We start from the raw sequence: 14,976 nt of genomic DNA, 5'->3' as shown, positions 1-14,976 counted from the left end.
TTTTTTGTTTTGTGAATGACCCACGTCCCACATGGTTCAGGGTTCGGGATCTGGAGAAGGGGCCGCACGCAAATGAAAGAGACAAGACAAGAAATAATAATTTGGGAATATTGGGGGCCAGGCGGGCAAGCCCAACTCAAGGGGAAGGACTTCCACTGGTGCTCAGGCCTCGCCAACCTTTTGTTCAATTTTGGATACACATCTAGCCCTTAGGCAGGTAATTGTGGTAACAGACAGACTATCCTAAAGGTCAGTAAATATGAGAAAGGTTTACTCTGAGGCTATTTGGTCAGGAAATAGCTTGATCCCCCATTGTCTGGACTAATCAGTCGGTGCATAGCTCTGGCCCTTGCCATGGGCTCAAGGGTCACCAGCTTTCCGGGATCCTTGTTTACACTTCTATGATAGTGAAGACAATGGGTGGCTTCCTGCATTGTTTGGTCAGGACTACAGTTCCAAATTAAAAGAAAGCATCAATGTAGCTTTGGAACCACATCCCAGCTTATTACCTGAGGTAGCACAAGTATTTCTAGGTGAGTCTCACCTAACTATGAATGATGATCATTTCTTTTGTGAGATGGTTTTCTTGTTAGGTTGAACTATTAAAATGTGGGTATTTATTTACAAACTAGAAGCCCACTGCACAAAATTCATGCATGGGCAGGGTCCCTCCTAGCAGCTGCTGGCTGCCACCCAGAGCCTTCCTTCCCCTGGCTGCCTGCTGCTGCCACCTGCCAGGCTGGCCGGGCCAGGGGGAGGGGCCGTGGGCGGTTGGCCAGCCGGGCTTCACTCCCCCTCCCATCCCCCCCCACCTCCATCGAACCCCAGTCGAACTCCCATTTGAGGGGACAATTTGCATATTAGGCTTTTATTATATAGGATTGTTGGTTGAGAGAAGAGGAGGGATGGTCAAGCAGGGCTTGACTGTTTTTTACCTTTTTCCAAATGCTGAGATTTTCTAAGCTGGAAAGAAAACTAGTTGTCATTTATTTTGCTGGGTCCCAGTCACGTTCATTGACTTTCCCAGGGTTTCAAAGCTCCTTAATGGATGGATGCAGCACCCGAATGAATGCAGGCATCCCGAAACGTGAAGATTCAGCTTGGCCTGAAGTTCTGTAAAAGGCACTGAACTTTTTTTTCTTTTTGTAATGAGCAAATTCTGCATTCCCTTTTCAGATTGGAACTGGGAGAAAGCAGGAAGCCTGTCTGCTTCCACATGACACAAATGGGAGGTTGTATACTCTGGAAATGAGTCGCCGCCCAATCGTTCTCACTTTAGCCAATTGCTCTCCCCCTGGATATGGCTGTGGTTATTGAGAACCAACAGCCTACAAGTGTATGTGTTCATTTATTCATTCACCATTCATAATTAATTAATCCATTAATCCACTCATGCATTTATTTTTTCAACAAATATATACATATCGAATACTTGCTAGCTGCAAGGCATACTTCTAGGGACTTTGGATATATCAGTGAACAAAATTGAAGAAAGACCCGACTTTCATACAGCTTACATTCTTGAAACAGACCACAAACAATAAATTGACTATGCAAGAGCACTATAGAGAATGCTGAAAGCTCAAAGTTTCTGGAAGAGCAGGGCAATGATAACAGGAACACAGGTAGGATTGCAGCGGGAAGTACAGTGGCCAGGTCGGCCCTGTGGAGTTAACCTGAGGAAAGGCATTCCATCCAGTCCTGGTGTTTCCCAGGAGTTGCAATGAGGCCAGTGTGACTGGAAGATGTGGGAGATGAGACCTGAGGCCAGATCATGCAGGGCCTTAAGGCCATTGGAAAGCCATCAGCTTTTCCTCTGAGAAGGGTGCGGGGGGGGGGGGGGGGGGGGGGGGTGTTGGGAGGGGGTGCTTTTGAAGGTGGAGGAATGTGATCTGATCTACATAGTGAAGGGGTCCCTCTGGTGGCTGGGTCCAGACTAGAATGAATGGGCACCCCCTCCACCTCCCCCCCCCCCCCCCCCCCCCGCTCCACCCCTGCCCCCCAGTAGAAGCAGGAAGACCAGTTAGGAGACTGTTTTAGCAATCCCCTTCCTGAAGTTGGCAAAAGGCCATCAGTGAGTTCTGATCACTTCCAAAACCAGGTCACATGGAGAGGAACCCTCCTTTCACATTTCACTTTCCTACCTGTAATTAAATGCAGGTGGCAAAATGTGGCAGTTATAGGCCCAACATTCTGCTTGGAAGACAGAGGATCCAGCATTTGTCAGATTTGTGCGTGTGCATAGGATTATTCTGACCATCCCCACTAGCTTTTGTGTCCCTGGGGATAAAAACACACAGGTATGAAATGCCTCACGAGGGCAAGAGCATCATTTCTTCTCTAATTATTCTTCTTCTGTTTGATGACAAACTAAGGAGACCCTTGGAAAAGTAAAGGCAAAACAGAAACATAATAATTGGGAAAGTTATACCAGATTACAATATTGGTGGGAACTTGGTTATAGAATATAATAGTGTGTATTTATTCCAAGGCCTCTGTCTCACTGCGTTTGGGCCATTTTGTGTTAATAATAACAATGGCAGGTCAAATTTGTCATCTGCTTATCGCGTGCGAAAGTGCTACATTTGTTTGCATTGTCCTATTATTTCATTAGATTTTTACAACCATTCAACAAATTAGATATTATCATTGTCCCTACTTTACAGATGAGGAAATTAGGCTCAGAGGAGTTGAGAAACTTGCCCAAATTCAGCTAGTGTGATAAAGCCAGTTTGCACCTGAACTCTACACTCTTCTTCTTTTCATTGTAAAAAAATAGTTTCCATCTCAAATGCTGGTGTTCCAAATAGGACTGAAGCTTTGTGTTTAAGTAAGTTCATTTCAACTTCACCTTTCATCTCCGTTTATCAGTTTCTCCAACTTTCAAAGCTGCTCCTAAGACTGGTAAGAAATACACTTTGAAAAGTACATTAAACCTTTTGGGAATGTTTTAGCAAATAATTGCAAAGGTCACAGATAGCTGACTCTTTAGGCTAATGGCTTCCTGTTAGAATTACATTTATATAAAATATTACTATGGATTATATAGAGACACAGCCTGTCACAACCAAAAGAGCAGCACTTTCTAAGATGTATCCCCAGTGGTCATTCCATAGAAAATATTTCCCAGCTAGTTTGTCTGCTGTGGCTGGAAGACAGAGGTTTGCACATAACCCACCAGCCAATACATGTACAGTTTCAGGTGTCTGATTGAATTATAATCGGTGCGAATTCTATCAGTCTTGTCGTAGAGATAAACTCTTGTTTGGTACCAGCTCTTTGTGGAAATACAACTGCTTCTGATAATGGCCAAGTAATTCTCCCTTATCAACTGCTTAGGGCCTGATCCGGAAATCAAAAAAGAGAGCTCTTTCAATAAAGATTCCCATCTCTGGGAAACAAGGCGAGCTCTGATACACGGCGCTGCCGGCTCATTCTCTGCGCTCACTCGGGGATGGGAGGCTCACCATGCTGCTGCAGGCCATTCAGACACTGGGAGTGAGTGGGAAAGTCAGTCTAGTAAACACAATTTCTAATTTCTGGAACATTAGAAAGTGAAATCACATGTGATTTGTTGTCTCTTTTGATAACCACCACAGGGCTAGAATATGTCGTAAAAGGAAATAAATTTCTGATTAGCTTTCCAAATGTAGTGTGGTCGAGTAAAATAGATTATTGTATTGAAATGACTGGATAAGTCATTCATTAGATTGTAACAGTGTCGGTTTGCAGAGCTAAAAGTTAAGACATTAGACTGTATGCATTTTAGGGACAAACTTTCTAGCAGGTGGCTGGAACCCTGCCTGGAATCAAGGACCTGGATTCAAACCTGACATTTGGGTCTCTGGCATTTATTTCCTTCCTTATGAAAGTGATAACTTTGGGCCTGGCTGGTGTTGCTCAGTGGTTGAGTGTCGACCCCTGAACCAGGAGCTCACAGTTCGATTCCTGGTCAGGGCACATGCCCAGATTGCAGGCTCGATCCCCAGTAGGGGGTGTGCAGGAGGCAGCCAATCGATGATTCTTTCTCATCATGGATGTGTCTATCTTTCTCTCCCTCTCCCTTCCTCTCTCTAAAATCAATAAAAACATATTTTTTTTAAAAGTGAAAACTTTGCACTAGATCTGAGTTTTAAAACTGGCAACCTGGAGGCTAAATGCTGTCCAGGTAAATATGTTTAGCTTGGTTCACATAAGGTGATGTTTGTGTAATTATGCCAACATTAGGAAAAAAATGAGCAGTTTCACACAAAAGTCTCTATTCCTTTAAAAGATCTTGAAAAATCAAATGATCTTTTTTAAAAAATTAAAAATATTGGGCCTGAGATCCCCAATAGCGGCAGTATGGGAGAGCCATTTGGCAGGTGTGCAGAGGGCACGTGCCCACTCTAGTTCACACCAGGGCCCCATCACTCCCTGTTGTCTGGCAGGCATGCTCAACTTCATGCATTTGCATTACTCATCCATGCCCTGTACAAGGTCAGATGGGAATGAGATACTGAAATGAACTAAGACATGATGTCATTCAACCACCAATGAGGGGAACTTTCTGGAATATGCAGTGATGTTGGCCACAGCCCCCAGACCTAAGTCTGTAATCGTTTGAGTTACATTGCTATAGCACCGTGGCTTGGCAAAAATCATGTCCACCAATATTTTGGTTGTTTTAAGATTTAAATGTAAAGTGTTGCAGATATGACAATTAAAAATTCAACCACCTGTTGCTGAGTCTTTTGAACAGCTAATTAAAATTTCTCTTTTCTATGCATCAGAAATGAGTCTTTCATCTGGGCGGGGGGGGGGGGGGGGGTGAGGGGCCGTTGTTTGAATCAGTATCCGTCACTTTTATAATGAAACACTAGAAGCCCGGTGCACGAAATTCGTGCACGGCAGGGGGTTGTCCCTCAGCCCAGCCTGTACCCTCTCCAATCTGGGACTGCTGGAGGGATGTCCGACTGCCCGTTTAGGCCCGATCCTGGTGGGATCGGGCCTAAATGGGAAGTCGGACATCCCTCTCACAATCCAGGACTGCTGGCTCCCAACTGCTTGCCTGCCTGCCTTCCTGATTGCCCCTAACCGCTTCTGCCTGCCAGCCTGATCACCCCCTATCCACTCTGCTGCCAGCCTGGTTGATGCTTAACTGCTCCCCTGCCAGCCTGTTTGCCCCCAACTTCCCTCCTCTGCCAGCCTGGTCACCCCTAACTGCCCTCTCCTGCAGGGTTGATCACCTCCAACTGCTCTCCATTGCAAGCCTGGTCCCTCTCAACTGCCCTCCCTTGCAGGCCTGGTCCCTCTCAACTGCCCTCCCTTGCAGGCCGGGTGCCTCCCAACTGCCCTCTCCTGCTGGCCATCTTGTGGTGGCCATCTTGTGTCCACATGGGGGCAGCTATATTGTGTGTTGCAGTGATGATCAATCTGTATATTACTCTTTTATGAGATAGGATAGAGGCCTGGTGCACAGGTGGGGGCCAGCTGGTTTGCCCTGAAGGGGGTCACAGATAAGGGTGGGGGTTCCCTTGGGGTGTGGGGCGGCCTGAGCGAGGGGCCTGTGGTGGTTTGCAGGCCGGCCACGCCTCCTGGCAACCCAAGGGGAGGCCCTGGTATTTGGAATTTATTTTCCTTCTACAATTGAAACTTTGTAGCCTGGAGCGGAGCCAAGCCTGGGGCTCCGGCAGCCATTTCTGTGGCAGTTAATTCACCTTCTACAATTGAAACTTTGTAGCCTGGAGCGGAGCCAAGCCTGGGGCTCCCTCCGTGGATACAGCCATTTCTGGGGCAGTTAATTCACCTTCTACAATTGAAACTTTGTAGCCTTAAGCGGGTGAGCCCGGCCAGGGTGTGCGGAAAGCTTTGCTTCCCCTGTTGCCGCTGGCAACCCTGGCCTGCTCTCTCAAGCTCCATTCTGCCGCCATTTGTTTGAATTTGTTTACCTTCTATAATTGAAACTTTGTAGCTTGAGTGGAGGCTTAGGCCTGCAACGGCTATGGAAAGCTTGGCTTCCTCTGTTACCTGGGAAACCTTGCTCACTGTGGCTGTAGCCATCTTGGATTGGGGTTAATTTGCATACTCGCCCTGATTGGCTGGAGGGCGTGGCTTGGCTGGTGGGCGTGGCTTATGTAGCGGAGTGATGGTTAATTTGCATATTACCATTTTATTAGAGAGGATGCCTTTCCTTCATGTGTAAAAGCTAGGTCACTTGCCTGGAGAAGTGATTGAATCTTACTATTGGTGAGCAGAACATTTTAGAAGGCTGAACTTGGTAAATATAGGATTTCCTAAATAACAGAAGGTTGAGTATAAACAGTCTCCCAGACTCAGAGCTGCCCCACTGCATGACCGGTAGAGACAAACTATGTTACTTGGATACAAACACAGAGCTAGAGCTATGCTTAATTTAATGCTTTGCCACTGGGCTTGAGTTCAGCTTTTATAGAGTCATTTTTTTATGAATTAATGGGTGATTCTGTGACAAGAATGTGAAAATGATTTCTTCTTTTATCCTAATGAATTTCATTTGAACTGTACTTAAACTGCTTTTCACCTAAAAGGAAGACCTTATGGATATCCAAAGTTATTCTGCTAATAGTCTATACAACCCTTTTCCTTTTCTAGATTAATTTTGAGTCCAAGTCTATGGCCTTATTTACTATATTGTGCTTTTCAAAATCCTCAACAACCAAGTTGCTTAGTCCTAAGTTCTCTAAGGCTAGCATATTTTCCCTTTTTCTATTTTTAACTCGTCTGAAAACTTGCTCCCTCATCCCCACCTCAAATTCTTCTATTTGAGTGTTAACACTTTGTGAGGCCAAGTTGTAAATTTCTTACAGTCTCTGGTTAGTTTCTATGATTGAGTTGGTGGCCCAGATGGACATGTAGTGATTTTCGCCAAACAGGAAAATTCTCTAGAATATCTTGCACGCCTACTGACAAATGTAGCACCAAATACCAAACACATGAAGTAGCGAACTTCCCTCATTCCTTGAATGCTGCCATGCGGACTCTGAGATGGATATCTCCTTAGACATGGGTGTCTCGAAAGCATTCCCAGGGACCTGTGCTTTGGGCTTTCTGGTTGCTAAAAATACCAGTTGGCTCAATATATTCAAAATGCCATTGTCATTCTCAAGATACAAATCTGTTCATTATCCAGAACATTTATTGACCAAGTTTGGGACTTCATATCCTTGGGACTCTTTTTTTTTTTTTTTTAATCTTTGGAAGATTTAGAATTTGTAGTTTAAGCTTTCTCTTTTCACGTCTAAAAATATAATCCAGGAGCCAAAGGAGTTTGGGTTGTTCCACACCCTGCCCCGCCCCAAGGCATGCTGGCTTAAAAATGAATGCAAAAAGCTGTTTAGGTTGCTTTTCCAAATGTGAAATTCCCAACAGTGTTACTTTGTTTATATTAGTTGATTGAAATGATAAATGTATACCTACCAATTTTGGTACTTTTTTATACACATATTTTATGTTGTTAGACTTAAACTACCTTTAGTGAATGAAGCTCATTGTTTAACAAAGTACTGAGTTTGGGTTTTGTTTACACCTTCATAAATCATGCGCATGAGCTCTGTGGCTATTTCCAGCCACACGTAATAAAAATATCCTATGCCTTGCTGATGTTTCTGGACCTTCAAGGTCAATAGGCTGATCCTTTGCAGAGTTGTGAATTCTTGGAAGTTTATCTTTCCTATCCTTTACTTGGGGTGCCTCTTCAATGTCTTGGTGCAAACTTCTCTCATTTTAGGCAGAGCCTCATCTTCCTGCTCCCTCCTCTTCCTCATCCCTGCCTCCTGCCCCTCCTTTTACTATAAAAGAGAAGGGGTCTGTTAGCAGTCATTTATTCTCCTGGGTGACATTTGGGAGGAATGGGTTCTTGTCAAGGTAATTCTGGGCTAGTGCCTGCAGTTTTAAAATAGCTTAAAACTTTATTTCTTGTTACAGGAACTTAAGAGCAATTAACTAGCAAGTGAGTGAATACCAGAGGGACCCTAGAAATCATCCAGAGCCTCTCAGGCTGGGTGAGGAGGTGAGCTCAGGGGCTCAGACAGTCCTTCTGAAACTCCATCTGGGATCAGCTAAGGCCAAAGACCCTTCCTTAAATATTTTCTGGGAGGGAAAAGCACAGGAAGGCACAGTAAGCTCCCCTCCCCCCACTACCTCTACAAGAAAAATCTTGCTCCTCAAAAATATAGGACAACTGACAAAAATATGTGAAAAGCAGCCATACAAATGGTGAAATCTATGTTAGAACTGTGTTTTTTTAAATAATCATTTTAATTTAGATAGAAATAACTACCCATGCCCAATAATTCAAGCAACCCTTTCCCTATTAATTGAGTTGCACTACACTATGCTGCTGTTTTAAATGCCTCCCCCATCTCACTGTTCCAGGCCCAAACCTAACCCCCATCGTCCCTGAACACAGTTCTGTCCTCACCTTCAACTTAACCTTCTTTCTCTCGTCCCAAGTGACACACACGTGTATTTCATTTTCTGATCCAGTAATGTAGGTGGTGTGGAGTGAGGATTTTAAGATCCCACCACCACTGCCTCCCAATCTTCTAAATAAAAAGATCCAGCCCAGCCGTGGTGGCTCAGTGGTTGAGCATTGACCTATGAGCCAGGAGGTCACGGTTCGATTCCCAGAACTTCTTACACTGGGAGAGGAGGCAGCCAATCAATGATTTTCTCTCATTTTTGATGTTTCTATCTCTCTTTCCCTCTCCCTTTCTCTCTGAAATCAATAAAAATATATAATTTTTTAAAAGATCCAATGTCCTGGAATGGACCATGGTGTCTTCTTGCTGTGTGGTACAAGCTTGAAAAACGACAGGTGTCCTTGGTACTCTTTCATTACCAGAGGTTTTAGAAACACAGATCCAATGCCCTTTATAAGCACCTTTCAGCCATTTCCTCACCATCCAAGGGAAGTGGATCTTGGGAAGCTATCAATGCTATCTTCTAAGTTGGAAACTTTAATACATACAAATGCCCCCCAAAAAAGTAGAAAAATGCTAAATATAATTTAAGATTTCTGGTTGCTAAGAAGTTTATATTCATAGACACAACTAATGTTCACATCAAACCATTGAGGTTGATGCTTTTATGTTGTGTTTTATAGTGATGGTGGTGGGGTGCTGAGCCCAGGTTGGTTAGAGAGCATGCCCAAGGTTAGTAGCTGTACTTGAGAGAGCACCATGCTTTCAACCCTGCTCTAATTATTTAATGAGTATACAGATAAGGCTGCAGACCATACCTAAGCTTTATTTCCAAATAAATCATGAAAAGGAAATTGAGAAGGAGAATTAATGAAATAACAGGTGAACATCACTTAGCCCAGTACCTAGCATATGGTAGATTCTCAGCAAATGTAAGCAAGTGTTGTTACTCCAGTGTCAACTGTTTGAGAACTTTCTTTCAGGAAGAATATTAATGATCCATTATTTCTTGCTTGTGACATATGAAGTTATTGACTTAGCGCTGCTGGGCTTGGCATGTTGAGTCCTGTGTCTCTTTATTAATGTGCTGAGGTTACTTGTGGTGAGGGAGTGTCCCCGCTGTGTGGTGGCAGTAATTATCAGTGTTGCTGTGTGGCTATAGGAACCGATTGCTAGCAAATGCTGGTTTCTTTCTTTTTTAAAAAAGAAATCCCATTACATAATTTAACAATCATTTTGTCCCATGGTGAGATGAAAAGAATTTAGCAGCCTTCAGCTGGAGCTGAATGGAAAGCAAATTATAGAAATCACTGACATTAGTGCCTGGCTAGAGCAGGATTGTTTCCTACAGAATATTTGAAAGTATTTGGTCCGATCTAATTTTAAGGGACCGGAGTCACTGGCTTTCCCCTGCTTTCCTTGGGAACTGTAATTACATGGCCTAATAGAGCTCAGTGGTAGGACATTTTCTCCAGCTGATACGGGAGCAATGGATGCATCACGGGAGGTCTGGTCACTGTGTTTTTCAAAATGGGATTTGGAAAAGAGGCACAAACATGTTTTGCTCACTTGAGAAAATATATTCTTTTCTTTCTACCCAAGGACTTTGCTTGGGTCCGTCTTGCTGCCATTCAACCATGGTATGCTACATAATGGGATTTCTAAAAACTTTGTGAAGAAAGAACCCTTAAAATACACAAAAGTATTCAGAACAGTATAATGTACACCCATGTGCCCGAAACTAACCCCAATAACCATTCATCAGTGCCCAATCTTGCCCCATCTTCCTCCTTTCTACTATTATTTTGAAACAGATCTTCTCAGTATATCTATTTTTTAAAATCTGGTAAAATACACACAGCATAAAATTCACCTTTTAACCATCTTAAAATGTATAACTCGGTAGCATTAAGTACACAATGTTGTGCAACCATCACCTCTGTCTAGTTCCAAGGAAATTGTACCCATTAAGTGGAAACTCCCTTTCTTCCCTCCCTCTAGTGACTGGCAACAACCACTAATCTGCTTTCTGCCTCTATGGATTTATTTATTCTAGACATTTCATATAAATGGATTTGTGCAATATATAGCCTGTTTTGGTTTGTCTTTATTTAATTAGCATAATATTTTCAAGATTCATCTGTGTTGTGTCATGCATTAGAATTTCATTTGTTTTCATAGCAGAATAATATTCTCTTGTATGAATATACCACATTTTGTTATTTTGTTTACTCACCTGATGATGGACATTTTGGTATTTCTACCTTTGGTCTGTTGTGAATAGTGCTGCTTTGAACATTTTGGTTTGAACAACTGTTTTCAATTCTTTTGGGTATATATCTAAAAGTGGAATTGCTAGATCATATGGTAATTCTATGTTTAATTTATTGAGGAATCATCAAACTGTGCTGTGACTGTACCATTTTAAATTTTCTCCAACAGTGTATGAGGCTTTAGTTTCTCCAGATCCTTGCCATCACTTGTTATATTCTACTTTTTTTTTAAGTACAGCCATACAAGTGTGAAGTGGTATGTCATTGTGGTTCTAACTTGCATTTTCCTAATAACTATCAATGTTGAACATCTTTTCATGTGATTGTTAGTCATTTATATATCTTCTTTGCAGAAATGTCCATTCAAGCCTTTTACCCATTTAAAAATTGTATTGTTGCCTGGCCAGTGTGGATCAGTGTTTGAGCGTCAACCTATGAACTAGGAGGTCAGAGATTCCTGGCCAGGGCACCCTGTGGTCTCTTTCCCTAGGGTGTGGTATGCAGGAGGCAGCTGATCAATGATTCTATCTCATCATTAATGTTTCTATCTCTCTCTCCCTCTCCCTTCATCTCCTTCCTCTCTGAAATCAATAAAAATATATCGTAAAAATAATAATAAAATAAAATTGTGATGTTTTTATTGTTGAGTTGTAAATTATTTATAGATCTGGATACTTGACCTTATTAGATATGATTTGCAAATATTTTTTTTTATTCTGTAGGCTGTCTTTTCATTCTTTTGATAGTGTCGTTTGATGCACAACATTTTTAATTTTGATGAAATCCAAATTATCTATATTTTGTTTTGTTGTTTGTGTCTTTGTTGTCATCACTAAGAAACCATTGCCAAATCCAGGGTCATGAAGATTTATCCCTATGTTCTCTCTAAGAGTTTTATAGTATTAGCTCTTATATTTAGGTCTTTGAACCATTTTGAGATAATTTTTTATGTGGTGTGAGGTAGGGGTTCAACATTATTCTTTTACATGTGTATATCCAATTGTCTTAGTATCATTTATAGAAGAGACTGTCATCATATTGTATCATTTTATCTGTAGAATGTTTCTCTAAAAGTAAGAACATTTTTTACATAAACAGTACCATTGTCACACTTACAAAATTATTAACCATATTTCTAATATCTAATCTGTAGATTGTCTACAAAATTTAATAACTTTAAAAAAATTAGTATCTAAGTAAGTTGCACCCATTGGTATATCTTTTGAAATGTTTCTAAATTTATAGATTTCCCCTCCATCCTTTTCTTTCCCTTCCTGCAGTTTATTTGTTGAATAAATGAGTCATTTTCCCTGTGGAGTTTCCTATTCTAGGTTTTGATGATTGTGTCCCCAGGATGTAACATGTTTCTCAGTCGTCTGAATTTCCTGTAAATTGGTAGTTGGAAATAGAAGCTTCATCAGATTCAGTTTTGGGGGATTTGTTTGTTTGTTTGGTTTGGTTTGGTTTTGGTTTGGACAAGACTACTCTTAGGTGATATATTATTCTAATCAAAAGGCAAATCAGACCTGGTTATTTCTTACTTTTTTATGTTAGCAGCCATTAATGATCAGCTCCTAAATCCATTAGCTTATTAGAGGTTGTGTAATAGTGATGTTCTACTTGTTTTCTTCATTTATTAGATGAAATACCTGATTTTTTTGAAGACAAGCTTTATCTCTTTTATTATTTAACTAGAGGCCTGGTGCATGAAATTCATGCATGGGTAAGGTTCCTAGGCCTGGCCGGCGATCAGGGCCGATCTGCAGGGCAACTGGCAGTGCGATCAGGGCCCCCCCACTGGCACCCGCCTTGGCTGGCCTGGGGCCTGCAGGCTGGAGGCAGCTCCTTCATTGAGCGTCTGCCCCCTGGTGGTCAGTGTACATCATAGCAACCAGTTGTTCCACCAGTCATTTGCTGTTCAGTCAATTTGCATATTAGGATTTTATTATATAGGATTACCCAGTGGTAAAACTTGTACTAGAAAGGCAGTGTAGAATTCTTAATTTTTACCTCTTTATTTACCAGTCCTCAAAATTAGAAGTTGCTTCTTCATTTCCTTGAAACAGTGCCAGTTGTATTCTTTTTGAGGGGTGTCTTGATTAATGCCTTTAGTTAAGCATATTCATTGTGTTTCAAGATATTGAAGTTATTCTTATTGATACTCAAATTATCCCATGTTTGGCCAATGAAAACTTCTTCAAATTGACTTCTGAGTTCTTTCTAATGTGATTTTCTGGCCTTTGATAACTTCCTGGCTAGCATATATGAAAACTTTACAACTCTTATTGGGTTGGAATGTGGTCTATCTTGGCAATTCTCAAATTTCCTTACAAAAGCTTTGAAGAACATGGAAATTCCTTCCCTGTGTGGAATCATAAGATGACATGTTAGAACAAGCATTGTTTAATGAGTTTTTTGTGAGTTTCAACTAGGCATACAGAAAAAAGGAAACATAATTTCTACCTGAATATTTTGCAGCCTAGTGGGGTATCTTTTAGGATCTGGTGACATGGTGCTGATGTTAGGAATGTACATTTGGACAAAGCTAAAATCATCAATGTGATTTCATTATGACCCCATATCAGTTCTGTTTCTAGAGTCAGGTCAAAGATTGATTGGTAGTTTTTCTGAATTGTTACTATGTAATTACAAAATTATATAAGTACCCGTAAGGAGACTTTTTATTGAAGACTTTTTGAAAAAGAGAAAGTATGGAAATGGATATGTTTCTCTAATCCAAGAAAATGGATACAAAAGCAGATAGATGGTTTTTTTCTCTTCTAGTCTCTACTTATCTGTTAAGAGAGGTGTTTATTTTCTGCCTAATTTACAAAGCTGCTGAGTGCTGTTATGAATTCATATTTATTGGGAAGTTGGAGCTTTTTGGATGAAAGGTGCTAAATTAGAGCTTATTGTTTATTGAATTTATTTGATGTGTCCAGCCTCCTGGGAACATTTGCTGAGTTTAATTAATAACAGATAGTCCTCACTCTGACAGCTTACAATGCCATTTACAAACCAATAAAGTAAATAGCATGCACTTGTATTGTCCTAATGTGGGATTGCCTAGATCACCATAGCTCTTTTGGACAGGGGAATGACTCTACTTGTGTAGGAAGGATGAATTCAACTGCTAAATAAGCACAGTTATTCTCAACAACATCTGAACCGTCTACTTGCCCTCATTTTATAAAATACATAGAATATGGAGATTTTTCTCAATTTGAAACTAATTTTCAGGTTATGAAACTAAAAATAATCTTTCCTTCCTATCATTTTGGGAATAAATGAAGATAAATATTTATGTTTCATATATTGTTTTATGATCACTTTTTCTTTGCAGGAAAGACATTCCAAAGCATTCAACTAGAGTATTGTATGCTTTCATAACTCAGCCCAGTGGAAGCTGAGAAGTGTAATTATAATAATGGCATGTGTGCTTCCTTTGCCAGTTGGTGATGGAGTTTTGTGGAGCTGGCTCTGTCACTGACCTGATCAAGAACACGAAAGGTAACACCTTGAAGGAGGAGTGGATTGCATACATCTGCAGGGAGATCTTACGAGTAAGTAGCAATACAGGATATCGTGGGAGTTGTTGAACTTTGTACTGACCTTCCACTGAAATTTATAAGCATGTTGGAAACCTTTAAAGCTTTATTCTAACAGTGATAAGAGCAATGGTAGTTTCTTGTGGTCTGCTCTAGTGGAAGTGAGTACCATTCTGAATGGGCAATGTGCACTCTCATTTGAGTTAGCACTGGGTGAGTTCTTTTAACAAGGAATTCATTTCCAGTGGTGTTTCCAATTGGAAATCTGATTTTAGGCCATATACATGGTGTCCCACTTAGGAAATGGATTGTTTTAGAGTTATTTTGATCACTCATTGAAGTTTTCTATTTGTGGAAGTTTATAACTAATTTAAGGATTGTGTGACTTTAGCCATTTCAGTACATACATAGAACCTAGTTTACTGGATTTTACCCTTTTAAATAAAATTCTTTTAGTGTTAATTACTTAAATTAATGAAAATAGCTAGACAAGACTGTGCCTATTTGCCCAGTTTTGCCAACAATCAGGCAGTCTGAGCAATATTGTCATATTTGCCGAGCTCAATTCAAGGAGAAGAAGGTAGTTGGTCCTTCAGATTAGTTTAACCCTTTGCACTCGCTTGCTTTTTTCTCAATTCCTTTATTCTACTCGGGATTTAATTTTTTAAATACCCCAGATTTTACAAAGTGCGGCAGTAGAATAAAAAACTGGAG

At 41.0% G+C, this 14,976-nt stretch overlaps 1 protein-coding gene across 2 annotated transcripts in view; it reads left to right on the top strand.

Annotated features, from left to right (window-relative positions):
* TNIK (TRAF2 and NCK interacting kinase) overlaps positions 1-14,976 on the top strand; it is a 344,761-nt gene that overhangs the window by 207,456 nt on the left and 122,329 nt on the right. For both annotated transcript variants that reach the window (XM_079766830.1, XM_079766831.1), the window contains exon 5: positions 14,167-14,277. In XM_079766830.1, coding sequence (XP_079622956.1) covers positions 14,167-14,277 — 111 coding nt within the window. The remainder of the gene's footprint in view (positions 1-14,166; positions 14,278-14,976) is intronic.

The sequence above is a fragment of the Cnephaeus nilssonii genome (genome assembly GCF_951640355.1).
Source record: "Cnephaeus nilssonii genome assembly, chromosome: 3".
Classification (NCBI taxonomy): domain Eukaryota; kingdom Metazoa; phylum Chordata; class Mammalia; order Chiroptera; family Vespertilionidae; genus Cnephaeus; species Cnephaeus nilssonii.
This window is presented reverse-complemented; position numbering and strand designations above follow the sequence as displayed.